Source organism: Dermacentor albipictus, unplaced genomic scaffold (genome assembly GCF_038994185.2).
Source record: "Dermacentor albipictus isolate Rhodes 1998 colony unplaced genomic scaffold, USDA_Dalb.pri_finalv2 scaffold_11, whole genome shotgun sequence".
Classification (NCBI taxonomy): Eukaryota; Metazoa; Arthropoda; class Arachnida; order Ixodida; family Ixodidae; genus Dermacentor; species Dermacentor albipictus.
This window is the reverse complement of record NW_027225565.1, coordinates 3,838,198-3,853,552: the sequence shown is the minus strand read 5'-3', so window position 1 is coordinate 3,853,552 and position 15,355 is coordinate 3,838,198. Positions and strand designations below refer to the sequence as shown.

At 47.0% G+C, this 15,355-nt stretch overlaps 1 protein-coding gene across 18 annotated transcripts in view; it reads left to right on the top strand.

Annotated features, from left to right (window-relative positions):
* mask (multiple ankyrin repeats single KH domain) overlaps positions 1-15,355 on the top strand; it is a 332,919-nt gene that overhangs the window by 194,635 nt on the left and 122,929 nt on the right. For all 18 annotated transcript variants that reach the window (XM_070528438.1, XM_070528443.1, XM_070528429.1 and 15 more), the window contains 3 exons: positions 4,938-5,175; positions 8,952-9,352; positions 10,026-10,305. In XM_070528438.1, coding sequence (XP_070384539.1) covers positions 4,938-5,175; positions 8,952-9,352; positions 10,026-10,305 — 919 coding nt within the window. The remainder of the gene's footprint in view (positions 1-4,937; positions 5,176-8,951; positions 9,353-10,025; positions 10,306-15,355) is intronic.

The following is a 15,355-nucleotide window of genomic DNA, read 5'->3' as shown; positions in this document are numbered from 1 at the left end:
TTGAAAAAGTTCTGCTGATGTAGTGTTCACGTGTTGCAGAAGCCACAATACGCGGTGCAGCCTGCCCTGCGTAGCTACAGTAGTCGCCTCCGGATCAGTGACACTTAGGAAGCGCAAAAGTGCAGAAAACCGTCTCCTTGGCATAACGTTCCGAGGAAGAAGCCCTGAAAAAAGCCTACTGGTATTCCAGTAAAGGTGGATGCGTGGCACGTTCACAATGCCCATATAAATGAGCAGTCCAATGAACTTCACTAGTTCGTCGGGAGTCACTTCCTTCCACGACCCATCTTTTTCAGCATAGCTTGGAAGCTCCAAAATATGCATCCAAGCATATTTATTCGTGTTCTTGCAGATAGTATTTATTACTTCTGTGGTGAAGAACAGGAGGAAAAAATCGCGCGCCGTTGTAAAGCGTCTTGCGCTGCTCCGAAGTGCTGGGCCGAGATGTGCTCCGGGCGGCCTTGTTGGCGTGAACTGAAGTTTCTTCACAGCCGGTGGCAGCACATCCTGGCCTAGCGACGTACGGACCCTGCAGATAGCAAGAATAGCTCTAAGCTTGTGCACAAAGGTCGGCAGATAAGCGCGCGCGACGCGGTGACTGCTCAAGGCCGTAAAGGTAACTCACCGGTGAGCAGCTGCGGATGTCCCGGGCTGACTCGAAACATCGTCGCCGTCAGAGCTTGAAGCAGAAGTACTGTCATCTTCGGACTCGAAGCTCGAATCCTCGTCACTAAAATCAGGTGCGGGTGAAGAATACTTTCGAGCAGAACGCTCTCCGCGCGGCGCAGTTGCGTCCGACGACGACGCCATGGCAGAGACCGGAGCGACTGGCGTTGTTGCGATAGTAACACCGGATGCGGCCCTCTGGCGGATTTAACAAGAGAAGCGAAACCAAAACTGCTGCAAACTGGCTGTAAAGGCTAGGTATACATGTTGGACATGCGGCGGACCTTCAGGAATGCGTTTTCGTGGAATAAAACCACCCGGACTCCAAGTCAAAGCTCACTAGTGAATAGCTGGCGTCATTTTCGGGTAATTATCCCCACTCAACGCCGCCAGATAACAAAGCCGACAATATGATTCAATATTTGACTTGCTGGGAGCCTTTTGATCACAAAAATTTGACGCTAATGCTGAATTACCATGAGTGGCAGTATTTTTTCTCAAGCGCGGCCGCCACGCCCCCTTTTGCAACAACACGCGCACATTAGTTCTCAAAAAGGCGCATCAAAAATCAAAACGTCGCCAGAGCGGGAAAATTTAAACTGGTTCTACAAGTGCACTGCCTAGACTAACCACTGGATGGCGCTAGCTGCACGAGAAACGATTCCAACATGTCGAAATCGGCCGTTTAAAGCATCGATCACCGGTGATCGATTTGAATAGGCGTGGTAACGAAAGAGTTAAAACGTAGCGTTTCCACTTTTCGTCGCGCAAACATGGCGGTGCGTCGTCTCCATCGGGCGGCCCGGCAGAACAACAAGCCTCAGAGATCGGTACAACGGCCTCCAAGCGCCCTGTGCGTTTGCATGTGAAGCCGCATCAACATCAACATCATTTCGACGCCGCATGGACGCCATGCCAGAGAGCGTTGTGGCGTCGTGCAAGCGAGGACTCGCGTCATGTCAAAGCTAGGATAAAAAAGACGCCGGGTGCTCAGCATAGAAGAAAAATTAGACATCGTCCGTGCTACCGAACGTGACATGAAGAAGTCGGCGCTGGCCTGCGACATGGATCTGCTGTTGACTACAGTGTGTGGCATTTGGAATGCGAAGTTGCTCGGCAGCGCTGCTGCGACCGCGAAGAGATGTTGGCTACGAGGTTCGACTATTCACCATCGTTGCCGCTGTTGTTGCCGAAGTGTCAACTAGCGACAGTGATGAGGACGACACGGAAATCGACAGCACGGAAATCGACAGCACGGGCTATTCAGGCCCGACAGTGGCAAAAGCTGCGCGTTACGTCAGCCTCGTGAATGCGATCGTCGCAAGAACAGGGGCGCGATAACGTAACTATTCCAAACGAAAAGTTTTCCGAACTCCGGCACCCAGCAATGAAAAAGGCGCCACGGGACTTATGCAGCACTACTGCGCGCGTGCACGGAGAATACGTAACGCCAACGAGGAATCTGTCGTGCCGTGCGAGTGTTTGCCGAGAAGAGGGGGGCTGGCTGAGAAGCTGGCACGCAGCTTCAGTAAGTTTGAGGCCGCTGTCGTCGTGCTAGGCCGCCGCGACATCAAACGAAAATAACACTTACGTCCCGCGAAGTGAATAAATACTGCATGTTTTTTCCCCTTTCATCGCACTCTCTCCGAGTTCCGTTATCGACAGGTAAGTGGGCGATCTCATGCTATTTCGCTTAAACAGTACTACCGTTTAGTACGTACTTTTTCCGAGCTCCGGCCGACTACGGTTTAACGAGGTTTCACTGTATATCGAATGTGGCTGGGAAGGAGAGTTAAATCTATGCGTAGTACATTGCTGTACTTTTGCATGGAATTTTTAAGGGGATTTTACAACTGTTTTATATATCTGGGATCGGCTGTAGTGGCATGTATGGAGCCCTATTGTCTGCACTCTATGGAAGGCTTAGAATGCAATAAGCTTTCGGTTCACAGAGACTTGACAACATCTAAAATCTTTCCGATAACTTGCATCCTAATTGCCTAGCTTTCGCTGGTTTTTGATTCAGTGAAAGCTTGTTAATTTAAGCCTCTGCCATTGGAATTTTGGGACAATTCTGAATGAACGCGGTGATCTCACTGCACTGAGTCTAACTGCATGTTAAAAGGCAACGTAAAAGTCCTCTCTTTTCAGCTGTGCAGTGCAACGGAAGTGCAGAGGGAAATTGCACTTTCTACGGCTGCCGCTCTGTGCATCACTAATCTCTCTGCAGCTGGTAGGCAACTTAAACAATGAGGCGTGTGAAATAAACGCTTAGGCAGCATTCACACTGGCGCGTTGCAGAAGTCGCTTGACCAAGTTAAATTACTGATACAGTAAAACCTTGTTAAACTGTAGTCGGCCGGAGCTCAGAAAAAGTACGTACTAAATGGTAGTACTGTTGAACCGAAATAGCACGAGATCGCCTACTTACCTATCGAAAATGGAACTCGGAGAGAGTGCAATGTAAGGGGAACAAACATGCAGTATTTATTCACTTCGCGCGACATAAGTGTTATTTTCGTTTGATGCCGCGGCGGCCTAGCTCGACGACAGCAACCTCAAGCATACTGAAGCTGCGTGCCAGCTGCTTAGCCAGCCTACCTCCTCTCGGCAAACACTCGCTCGGCGGATTACTCGTTGGCGTTACGTATTCTTCGTGCACGCGCGCAGTAGTGCTGCATAAGTCCCGGGGCACCTTTTTCATTGCTGGGTGCCGGAGTTCGGAAAGCTTTTCGTTTGGAATAGTTACGTTATCGCGCCCCTGTTCTTGTTGCGACGGTTGCCATTCATGAGGCTGACGTAACGTGCAGCTTCTGCCACTGTCGGGCCTGAATCGCCCGCGCTGTCGCTTTCCCATTCGTCCTCATCACTGTCGCTAGTCAACACTTCGGCAACAACAGAGCCAACGATGACGAAAAGTCGAACCTCGTAGCCGACAGCTCTTCGCGATCGCAGCAGCACTGCCGAGCAACTTCGCATTCCAAATGCCACACACTGTAGTCAACAGCAGATGCATGTCGTGGGCCAGCGCCGACTTCTTCGTGTCACGTTCGATAGCACAAACGGTGTCTAATTTTTCTTCTATGCTGAGCACCCGCCGTCTTTTTTATCCGAGCTTCGGCATGTCGCGAGTCCTCGCTTCCTCCATGCCTGGCTTGCACGACGCCACAACGCTCTCTGGCACGGCGTCGAAATGATGTTGATGTTGATGCTGCTTCACGTGCAAGCCTGCAGGGCGCTTGGAGGCTGTTGTACCGATTTCTGAGGCTTGTTCTGCCGGGCCACCCGGTGGAGACGACGCACCGCCGTGTTTGCGCGACAAAAAGTGGAAACGCTACGTTTTAACCGATGCGTACGCAATAAGCTGGTACGGTTTATGCGGATACAAAATACATTATGTTCAATGTCCGCCGAGTCGGGGGAATTTACTTTACTACTTTTAAACCGAAACTACTGTTTAAGCGGGTACGGTTTAACGAGGTTTTACTGTAGTTGTTTTGGTTGGAAAGTTAATCAATTTCGTAAAGTTGCTCACTGATATAATTTTCAGCTGCGCATCTGGAGTTGCAAAGCTGTTGGCCCAATTGGCAGTGAATGGCACCAATTGCGAGACACTGTGTCGACGAGCAGGTCACCACATAGTGAACAGAGACCCGTGTGAACATCGGTCACTGTCAGTAGCTCGTTGGTCACCAGTCACTGCCGGTCACACATCTTTCTGTCGCTAATGTAAATGAAGCCATTAATAATAACTTGAGGTCCACAATACGCACAACCAACGCATGGTCAACATGGGCACAGGTACACAAATCAACCAGCGTAAGGCCCTGCCCCCTTCCAAAACATTTCCAGCAGCGTGTAGCAGAGGGCAGCACAGGAACATGAAAATGGAAGATTGTCACAGTTGGTTTTAGGTTGGCTTTTCCTATTTCTTTTTTTTTTTTCCAGACGAGCAAGTTAGCTTAGTCTTAGACCCTCATGACATATATAAGAAGCTGCATAAAAATTGCCTGATGCAAAAATTAACGCTGGCAACTTGTAATTTTGTTACTGGAGGGATGGGGAGATAGGCATGCCAATCATTTTTGAGAGTTTCTTGTGAGTGCTAGATGCCAAGATAAAGAAGCTGGATGGGGGGGCCCTTGTAAAAGCAGTGATTTCCGAGTTGTTTTTCACACTTGGGGATGGGCTTAGCAATGTTGCTTTGAGTTCAGCCTGAATGACCTGGCCAGTCCACTTTGTCTCATCTCGACCCTGTGCTTGAATTTTAGACTGGGCTGACACCATTGATGGAGGCTGCATCGGGTGGCTATGTCGAAGTTGGTCGGGTGTTGCTGGACAAAGGAGCAGATGTGAATGCGCCCCCAGTGCCATCATCACGTGACACTGCTCTCACTATTGCCGCTGACAAAGGCCATTACGCCTTCGTTGAGCTCCTCATCAAGCGCGGTGCAGCCATTGATGTCAAGAACAAGAAAGGCAGCTCGCCCCTATGGCTCGCATGCAATGGCAAGTATTCTAGTTTTCTTTCTCTTGTATAAGGGTGTCATTTCGGAGTTCATGCACAGTGTTCAGTCCAGGCTTGGTTGTTCACATCATGTTAGCAAAAGCTGCAAGTGGCACAGTAAGTGTGTATACTAGACCTTTCTAATGAGAGCTTCCTGGGCATCACCGTAATGGCCTCTGGGCTGTTGTACCGTATTTACTCGAATCTAACGCACACTTTTGTTCCGATAACACAGCTCCAAAAATTGCGTGTGCATTAGAATTGAGTATGAACCTAAATCTGCATTACCATATCGCCATCGGCATTTCAGCATGGCAGCCTCGTATGTGCTTGTTGATAAGTTCGACTTCACTCTGCCATCTACTAGCTGCCAGGGTTAGCTCAGATGGTAAAGCGGCTGCCCCAGAAAGGCGGTGCTCCTGCGTTCGAGTCCCGGACCAGGACGAATTTTTCTTCAACTGGGAGGCTTTCCTTTCGAGAAATCCGTATGCGTTTCATTTGTTGCAATTGCTACAATTGGGTGGATGTCTCATTTTCCCTTAATTAGAAACCACATCATTCATCACGGACTCTCAAATTTATCAAAATTAATTGTTTTCTCATTCCAATTTGCTTTCTTTATTGCCCAATAAATTGGAAAATTCTGCGGCACCTTTCCCTATAAAATTAATTGATTGGCGTCTGTACTTATTTTATAAAAGGTCGAATTTCAATGCAACAAAATTTCGATATAACGAAGCAAATTGCCGATATTACACACTTCATTATATAGAGGTTTACCTGTACTTCGTTTATTTATTTATTTATTTATTTATTTATTTATTTATTTATTTATTTATTTAAAGGAACATCACAGGCTCCGTTCAGAGCATCGAGTGATGGGGGATTATACAACAAAATATGGGATGAGCATGAACAAGAACAAAGAAAAGTAACAGTAAGCAGAACAAAATTGAGAATATTGAGAATTGAGAGCAATATTGAGAATTTTGCTATATTGAAGTGCATTATATTGAGGTCTAACTGTATTTCGTTTTTATTCAGTTCCATGTATCGAAGAATTCTACCAACTGGCACAGTCATCTCAGAGTTATAATGGATTATTGAATATAATAAAGTAAATTGAAGTTTGACTGCATGCGGAGTTTGGGTGGTCTGTAGTTGTCGACCATTATTGGGGCTGCCAGGAGGAACCATCTTTGAGGAGGGGCCAGCTTGAAAGCCTTTTCTTGTCTTATAACAGAATGCAGTGCCATGGCAGCCACTATAGTAAGGCAAAATGTAGCGTTGCGAATGAGGTTTAAGGATGAAACAAACAGTAAGTAGGAGGCACATGACGACACCTCCATAACATTTCTTAGGAAGTGCCCCTTGTTATGGTATACATCATGTCCATCATCATGTATACATGTTATGGTATACATCATATGGTATACATCATTGTTATCGTACATCAGCGGCGTGGGCCGATCATAGCCTTTGTTAGTTTTTTTATATGTACTTTCAGAGCTATTAATGCCTGCTTGATAAAGTGACATCTGTGGCTTTCAATCTGAAGCACAGCCAGTGGATTTCCTTGTTTTTATAATTTGGTTCTCCGTTAGCATCGTTAAATTAGCACGTGCTGTTCGAATAGTTTTACAGAAAGAGTAACTAGGGCACCAAAAAAGAAAGGGTGGAGGAGGGCGAGTTGAGTTATTTGCAATGTTCTCTACGAGTAATCTTTTTATACTTGACAATTGCTGTAAGAGCTTCATAAGAGTAAAGTACAATTCTTTTATTTTTTTAGTGTATACTACATTTAAACTTAAATTTTATGAACCTTGATTTAACGAATTTCGTGATGAAACAAACAATTGTTATTTCCCAGTCTTATTTCCATTGGAAACCGTGTATTTCTTTTCGCAATTTAACAAAGTAATTTTGTGACACGGTTTCAATTTAATGAAGTTTTCGGCCATTTTGAGCAGGTCCTGGAGCTGGCAAAAAACTGTAAAATGTCTTCTGTGGACAAACTTATTTTCAAGTGTCCTTCCGAATAAAAAGCTTGAGCGGCAAAAACGCCATAAAAGTGCTCGTGCTGCACCATTTGTCGCGTAACAAGACAACTTGCGGAGGCCAGACACACAGTGGCTTGGAACGCTCGAAGAAGCACAAGAGCTCACGATTCCTTCAGCGCAAAGGGGTTGGAGAAGGGGCGAGCATGAGGTAACATGAAAAAGCATGCACTAGAGGTTCGCGGTGGGCAAAGGAGACGCGCCTGTCTGCTCTCTTCCCCTAGCATGCGTATCTCCACTCCTCTACCCTTGCTGTAGCTGCGCATGGCTGTCCCTATGCGGGCTCTGCGCCGTATCTTGGCGGTAGTCTTCGGTAAGTGCCAAAGGCCTAACCGAGATGGTTGGTGCTTTCATGCGCATTCTGTTCCCGCGTGTCTCGTGTTGGTGGTCGTATAATCTCAAGTTTTGTAGGCACGGTGCGAAAGGGTTCACTCACATTGTGACGGTGAGTGTTTTTGGTCATTGAGATATCTTCACCTGAGTGCGCCTGACACTGATGAAACTACGAACCTTGTTTCGTGTAGCTGTCTTCTTGCTATCACCATCGTGCTCCGTCTATCTGGCAGCACAGTGACATCTTTCATTTTTTATTTGGACAAATAGTCGTATCGTTTTGCACTTTTCTTTTTAATTTGTGGGCAACGTCTGATGACGTAAGTGCGGTGAGCCATGGCCTCCATGAGTTAGGCGCTGTGCGACGCAACACGGCAATCTCTGATGCCTTGTGCCACACTGATGCATTGCTCTCAACGCGATCTCCACCACGCTTGCTGGCGCTCATAAGCATGCTACTATAGCGCAACCTTGGGGTTTGTTTATAAAGGATTACTGTGCAGACACTACCCACCAGGAATGGCCTAAGAATTTATGAAATAACTCGCTGCTGAAAACTTAGAACCTAGAAGTAACGAAATTGGCGATTTAACAAGGTTTTTCGCTTCAAGTACAGTCGCGGTATTAAGGGATCTGCGAGCATGTGCCCAACTGCATTCTTGCACCCTTTAACGAAGCAAGCGCCTTCTTCAAGGCATGGGATTGCGCATGCGCGGCCTTTCATGCTGGCGTGCCTGCCACTAGGCCCTTGTCTTGCCAGCCTGCTATTGGAATCTCGATGATTACGCAAGATCACGCTTGGAGAGCGGTGTCTGTTTCGGCCGATTGTGACGTGTGACAATGCACTGCGAACCCTGATGCCCGAGAATGACACTGCTCCTCCTAGCATAATCTTCTGTAATCATCGTGATGCCGACAGCACGCTGGCAAGAAATGGGCCTAGTGGCAGGCACGCCAGCATGAAAGGCCGCACATGCGCAATACCATGCCTCAAAAAAATGCACTTGCTTCGTTAAAGGGCGCAAGACTGCAGTTTGGCACGTGCTCACAGATCCTGTAATATTTTGTCCCAGTCTTTACAACTTTGTTGTGTTGAGGTTCGACTGTATTGCATGCAGCTAGTGTGCATGTGAATTATGTGACTGAATTTCAGGCTTTATCTTCAACCAGTAAAGAAAAATGCTGTAACTGTGTAACGTGTATTGTCTCTGAACTTTACCTAACAATTTTACGAATTTTTTTTTTCTTTTTGGTAATGGCTAGGTTGCATATTTGACTCCTGTGGCCTTCACACTAGCTGAAATTGCCCCAACATTTCTTGCTTCGTGGCAGCCATGCTAGCACTTTGCTTTGCATCTGTGATCACAATGCCCGGATGTTTGTTGTAGGTGGCTACTTGGATGTGGTGCAACTACTGGTGGCGGCGCAGGCTGACATAGACAGCATGGACAACCGGCGGGTGTCGTGCCTGATGGCGGCGTTTCGGCGAGGTCACGTGAAGGCGGCCAAGTGGCTGGTGAAGCAGGTCGCCCAGTTCCCTTCGGATCAGGAAATGGCCCGCTTCATGGCCACTTTGGGGCCGGACTCACGGGATCTCCTTCGCAAATGTCATCAGTGCACTGAGGTGATCCATGCTGCGAAGGAGCGCCAGGCAGCCGAGGCCAACAAGTGTGCCTCCTCTCTGCTTGAGGAGCTCGACCTCGAGCGCTCGCGTGAGGAGAGCCGCCGGGCTGCAGCTGCCCGCCGGCGGGAGCGAAAACGCCGCAAGAAGAAGGAAAAACAGGAACAGGTTGGGTGGACTTTTTACTTTTGTCCATCTCAATTGCTCAATCTGTCCAATTCATTGTTTGGCTCTGGTGATACTTGCATTAACCCTTACTGCAAATTCTGTAAATTTTTGCTACCGTGCAATAGAATGTGTACTGTGCTTAAAAGCTTCTTTTAGGCACAAGCACCAATTGTGTGAAACATGTTGGCTTTTTGTGTCTCACACATGTTGCAGCCCTCACTGCAACATGTGTAACAACAAGTGTAATTCAAGCTGAAGAACAGGCCTTACAACAACTTCTTGCAGGATACTTCTTGTGTGTTCATTGCTGCCATGCTGTCACTTGTAGATATAAATCACAAATGTGTATAGTATAAATAAGCAGTTAAGGAGCGCTGGAGCACGTGATTTGAATGCATGAATCTGCTGAAAGGCTATGCCTTCATTTTGGAGACATTGCTTGACGCACTATTTACACAAGTCAGAAAGTAAACTTCATTAATCTAGGTTGCTTTTACAGTTCCTACAATTTCTGTTGCTCTCTGCTAGTCATCTTTACCAGTGCAATGTGTACATGACAGGCAAACACTTGGGCACTTGTGCATAATTTATGTTTACTAGTGCGATAACCTGCGCGTTAATGTTGAATATCGGTATCGTCACTGTGGATGATGCTATATTTGTCGGCCTGCAGATGCGGCTGGCCAAGCTTGAAGCGGAGGGCGGGGACAAGGCAGCTGTGGGAAGTGCTAACAATGGCAGTGGCAAGGACTCGGACAAGGACTCCAAGAGCGAAGGAGACAAGCCCCCAATGAGCTCGCAGTCGGAGGAGGACGACGACGACGAGGAGGAAGAGGATGAAGAGGACAACCAGACTTCTGCCTCTTGTAGGGGAAACAGGACCGCAGAGCTGGACGAGCGGCTACCTAATCCTGGAGGGGGTGGAGTCAACCCTATGGCTGCTGCCACCTCTGGTGGGTTTGATGAATGATAACATAGACTGAAACACTGCGCCACTTGGCAGCCACTTACCCAGTGGCTGCGCAAAGTTGCGGCTTTGATCCTGGCCCTGGCGACCGCATTTCAATGGGGGCGAAATGCAAAATCATCTGTGTACTAAACTTCATCTCATAAGTTGTTTGCAGCACTGTGGAAGCTGCAGACTCCTCAGCCAATAGGAAGGCTGAATTCCCTTTGAGATGTGTTTATCTCTGCCACATTATCTGCTCAGCGTCTATTTGCCATCCTATCGATACATGCTTGACAGTTGGATTGACGCAACCAATGTTTTGACATTGCAACCATAACCTGCATTTCCATGAATACAATAGTAAGGTTTTGCTTCATCTAAATGCTTTCACAGCAGTTCCTTGCAGCCTGCTTAGCCGTTAGTAAGGACAAATGCCCTTATAGATGTTTACCAGTGCCACATTTCTGCTCGGCATCTATTTTTCGCTTGCTCGCTACCGTCATTCCCTACCATACTATAGCGGAGTAATAAATTAATGATGCAGGGAACAATTAGGCCTTTATAGTAGGGGTGTGCGAATACCAAATGGTAGATTTTGAATCTAATATCGAATTGAACAAGGAAAAAAAAAAAAAAAGAGGCTAGGCATTGAATCGAATACAGTTGAAACCCGCAATAAGGAAATCCTGTGACAACGGAATATTTTCGTATTGTCTACGAACACCCATAGGATTCAATTCATTTCGTATTTCTCAGCAACGAAATCTTGCTGTACAGTGCAGTTCATTTATAATGATATATCAGTTATAACGATGAGTCGACTTCAGAGTATCAATTTATGTAGGACTATGGGAAAAAAAAAACACACATAACGTTGTTATTCAGTGCATATCTGGTACAACGATCGAAATTCTGCCGTTTGGGCACTATTTTCCATGCAGAACAATTGTGAAATTTGCGTTGCTAAGTTCCCCTTAACCGGCACGAGGCGAAAAGTTTTCCTACGGGAGTTCGTATGTGCAGCCATTACTGCACAGCGCGTCCGCTAGCTGCCACAACATGGTGCCAGCTGCTTCGCTTCCATGTTGTTGGCGAGCGTCCAGAGAAGAGAGAGACAGAGAAAAAAAAAGAGAAGTGAATGTGCCTTTGCTCGTTCTGCAATCTCCCTCACTTCCCCGGCGAGCACAGAAATGAGCTGCAGAAGCAGCGGTAGGTGCACCGACAAAGCGCAAAGCTGTGTTGCTTGAGACGAAGCTGCAAATTTTGCAAGACTCAAAGTACTATAGAAAGACAGAAAACTCGGCTAGTTCGTAAGGATTCAAATCAAAGTACCAGCTCGCACAGTCGATGGTATCGATTATTCTGCAAACCGTGAGCGCCATGATCATGAAAGCTAGAACGAGTGACGATGCCGACGAAAGGAAAATGCGGGCTGTGTGCGCTAGGGCGAAACCTTCCATGTGTGAAAACAACGTGGTGGCAGCCGCTGACATTACAGAACTCTGGGGCACGTCGCTTCTAGCGATAAAATAGGTGGTGCCTCGATGGAGGGGTTTCTGAGTGCAGATAGCGCTGCCTTATTCTGCGAAGTATCTCCAACGGGGCAATCATTGTCACCACAGACGGTGGCGTTGTGCGATGGAGGCGGCGACAGCAGCGGCAGTGACGAGATGGACTGTGGCTCACCTTTAACACCGACCCCATTGTTCACGCAAAGAGCACTGTCGTGGATAGAGTCTCTCATTAATTTCATGCACGCTAAATTATAGCCGTCGGTGTTCACGCAGCCGTTGGATGCGATGCACACCACGGTTGTGAACCTGAAACTTGCGCGAAAGCAAGTACAGATTTCTGACTGTTTCAGCGCGCCTGAGGATTGGCACGCTGTTTGGAGGTTTATTTATACCTCATTTTTCACAGCCTACTTTCTACAAAATTAATTTTTTATCTTAAGTGGCAAATTTGGTTTTGGAGTTAGGAAGGTATGTTCGGCTCATTTCTTTTTTCTTTTTTAACGGCAGTTCAGATATAGCGATGATCGGTTGTGGTGATCGGATTTTTCATTGCATTGGCATTGCATTTTCATCATATTTGCATACATACATAAGTCCACGCTAAAAACACCCAACCACACAGAGCCGTCAGGGAGGCTCTTTTGACATGTCCGGTTGGCGTGAACAGATGGAACAACAATCTCGGCATATGTGAAGATCTGGCCAGTTAGACACTGGAAGGCACGCTGATTGCATCGAGTACACGATTTCAGTGTTTACACAGGCAGATTCACGCATTTCGTTGCTTTCTAACCACATGCGAGCACACAGACCAACTCTGGCACCCATGCTTGCTGTAGTTGCAGGCCAGAGTTGATTTCATTGATTACGAGAAAGCGTTTGATTCAGTCGAAACCTCAGCAGTCATGGAGGCATTACGTTATCAGGGTGTAGACGAGCTGTATGTAGAAATACTGAAAGATTTGTACAATAAAATACTGAAAGAAATACAGCCACCGTAGTCCTCCATAAAGAAATCAACAAAATCCCAATAAAGAAAGGCGTCAGACAGGAAGATATCTCTCCAGTGCTATTCACAGCGTGTTTACTGGAGGTATTCAGAGATCTGGATTGGGAACAATTGGGGATAATGGTTAATGCAGAATACCTCAGTAACTTGCGATTAGCTGATGATATTGCCTTGCTGAGTAACTCGGGGGACCAACTGCAATGCATGCTCACTGACCTGGAGAGGCAAAGCAGAAGGGTGGGTCTAAAAATTAATCTGCAGAAAACTTAAGTAATGTTTAACAGTCTCGGAAGAGAACAGTAGTTTACGATAGGTAGCCAGGCACTGGAAGTGGTAAGGGAATACACCTACTTAGGGCAGGTAGTTACGGCGGATCCGGATCATGAGACGGAAATCATCCGAAGAATAAGAATGGGCTGGGGTGCGTTTGGCAGGCATTCTCAGATCATGAACAGCAGGTTGCCGTTATCCCTCAAGAGAAAAGTTTATAACAGCTGTGTCTTACCAGTACTCGCGTACGGGGCAGAAACCTGGAGGCTTACAAAAAAGGTTCTAGTTTGAGTCAGGACAACGCAACGAACTATTTGAGGGAAGTATACATGAGGGAAGCTATTTGCTTCCCTCATGTATATCGGCATTACCGGGGAGACGTCACTCAGTCATCGCTCGTATGGGGTGCAACTTGTAGCTGATAAGCAAATACGACAGCCATCTACAGGGTCTGTTCTGAAAGTAGTAGGACTGGTTTTTTCCTGGGTGGACGGGCGGACAAGAGGTGGTCTGCGCGCGGAGGATCGGTGAAGTAGGTTATTAGGAATGCTGGGGGAAAAAATCTGCAGTCGGTTCTCGGCCGTTGAAGAGACCAGGTCGCTTGTGCTGTGAACCCCTGTCGAAACGCCTCATCACGGAGAATCGTGGAGCATTTACTGGATCAGCGATACGCAATAAAATTTTGTGTAAAGCTTAGTAAAATGGGTAAAGAGACTCACGACATGATTAAGGAGGCCTACGGTGATGCTGCCATGGGTAGATAGGTGTTTTTGAGTGGCACAAGCTGTTTCAAGAACGTATAGAAAGAGTGGAAGACGACGACCGCTCCGGATGCCCTTCGACTAGCAAGACCAACGAAAATGTGTCGCGAGTGAAAAAATTACTGAACAGTGATCGTAGGATGAGTATCAGAATGATTGTTGAAGACTTCAGCATTCCTCAAACCAAAGTGTTTGAGATCGTGACAGAAAACTTGGCCATGAGGAAAGTGTGCACGAAGTTTGTGCCGCGAGTGGTTGTCAGAGGAGCAAAAGGCCAACCGGAAAGCGATCTGCCAGGATCTTCTTCATGTGAATGAGGATCCTGACTTTTTGAGCAATTTAGTGACTGGTGACGAGACGTGGATATTTGATTACATTTCGGAGAGCAAGCGGCACAGGTAAGAATGGCCCACCCCTTCTTCCCCACGCCCCAAAAAAGCACCAATGAACAAATCCAAGCAAAAGTCCATGCTCATTTGCTTTTTTGATAGGCATGGAGTCATCCACAAAGAGTTCGTACCACCCGGACAGACAGTTCATGCAGTTTTTTATGTGGAAGTCCTCAAAAGACTGAAAACGCATTGTTTATGTCTGCCCAGCCAACGTTAACAATTGGCGTCTGCACCATGACAATGCGCCGAGCCACACAGCATTCCGCATAGTGGAGTATCTTGCCCAGCACAAGGTGGCAATGCTGCCTCAGCCCCCCTACAGCCCCGACTTGGCCCTGGCAGACTTTTTTCTATTCCTGAGAATAAAATCGACGCTCAAGGGGAAGAATCATGGATCAGTAAAGGTGATTCAACGGGCCGTGACGAGGGAGCTAAACAGCAGTCCGGTCCAGGCGTTCCTGGAGGCGTACGAAAACTGAAAAAACACGTTGGCAGCAGTGTGTAGATGCGGAAGGGTGCTACTTAGTACTATTCTCAAGAATAAAATATAAAGGGTCCTACTACTTTCAGAACAGACCCTGTACATCGCATCGCTTGTCACTGTTGAGCGCAGCATTGCTTGCATGGGGTTTATACTTTGAATTTACGTTGTGGGCTAAAAAATGTCTTGTGACACAGTGCTGAGCCCCTGGCTGCAGGCGCATTTACATGGACAGCAGATGGACTTGGATGTAAAAAACACGTCGCGCGAACTTGCTGTGGTCCTCCCGAGTTGAGAACTCGTTATCGTAGACGTGTGCAGCGCCGAGTGACGCGATGCGGATTCCCCGCTTTTGTCTGTCGTGCAGATTGGCCTTCACGAGCTGATGATAACCCACAAGAACCACCTGCCGTAAAGATGGAAAAACTCACCTGTTTTCTGGAGGAAAACTAGGAATGTTTTCTAAGCAGTAGAAGATTGCCATTAGGCACGGTATGGCCAAATATTCAACTGAAATTGGTATTTAGGACAACATTGCTTTTTCTTCAGCTTCAGAGGGGAAAAGGTGTTTAATTGTATTTGACAGACATTTTATAGATAAAAAGACTTTCATATACGAACTGAGAT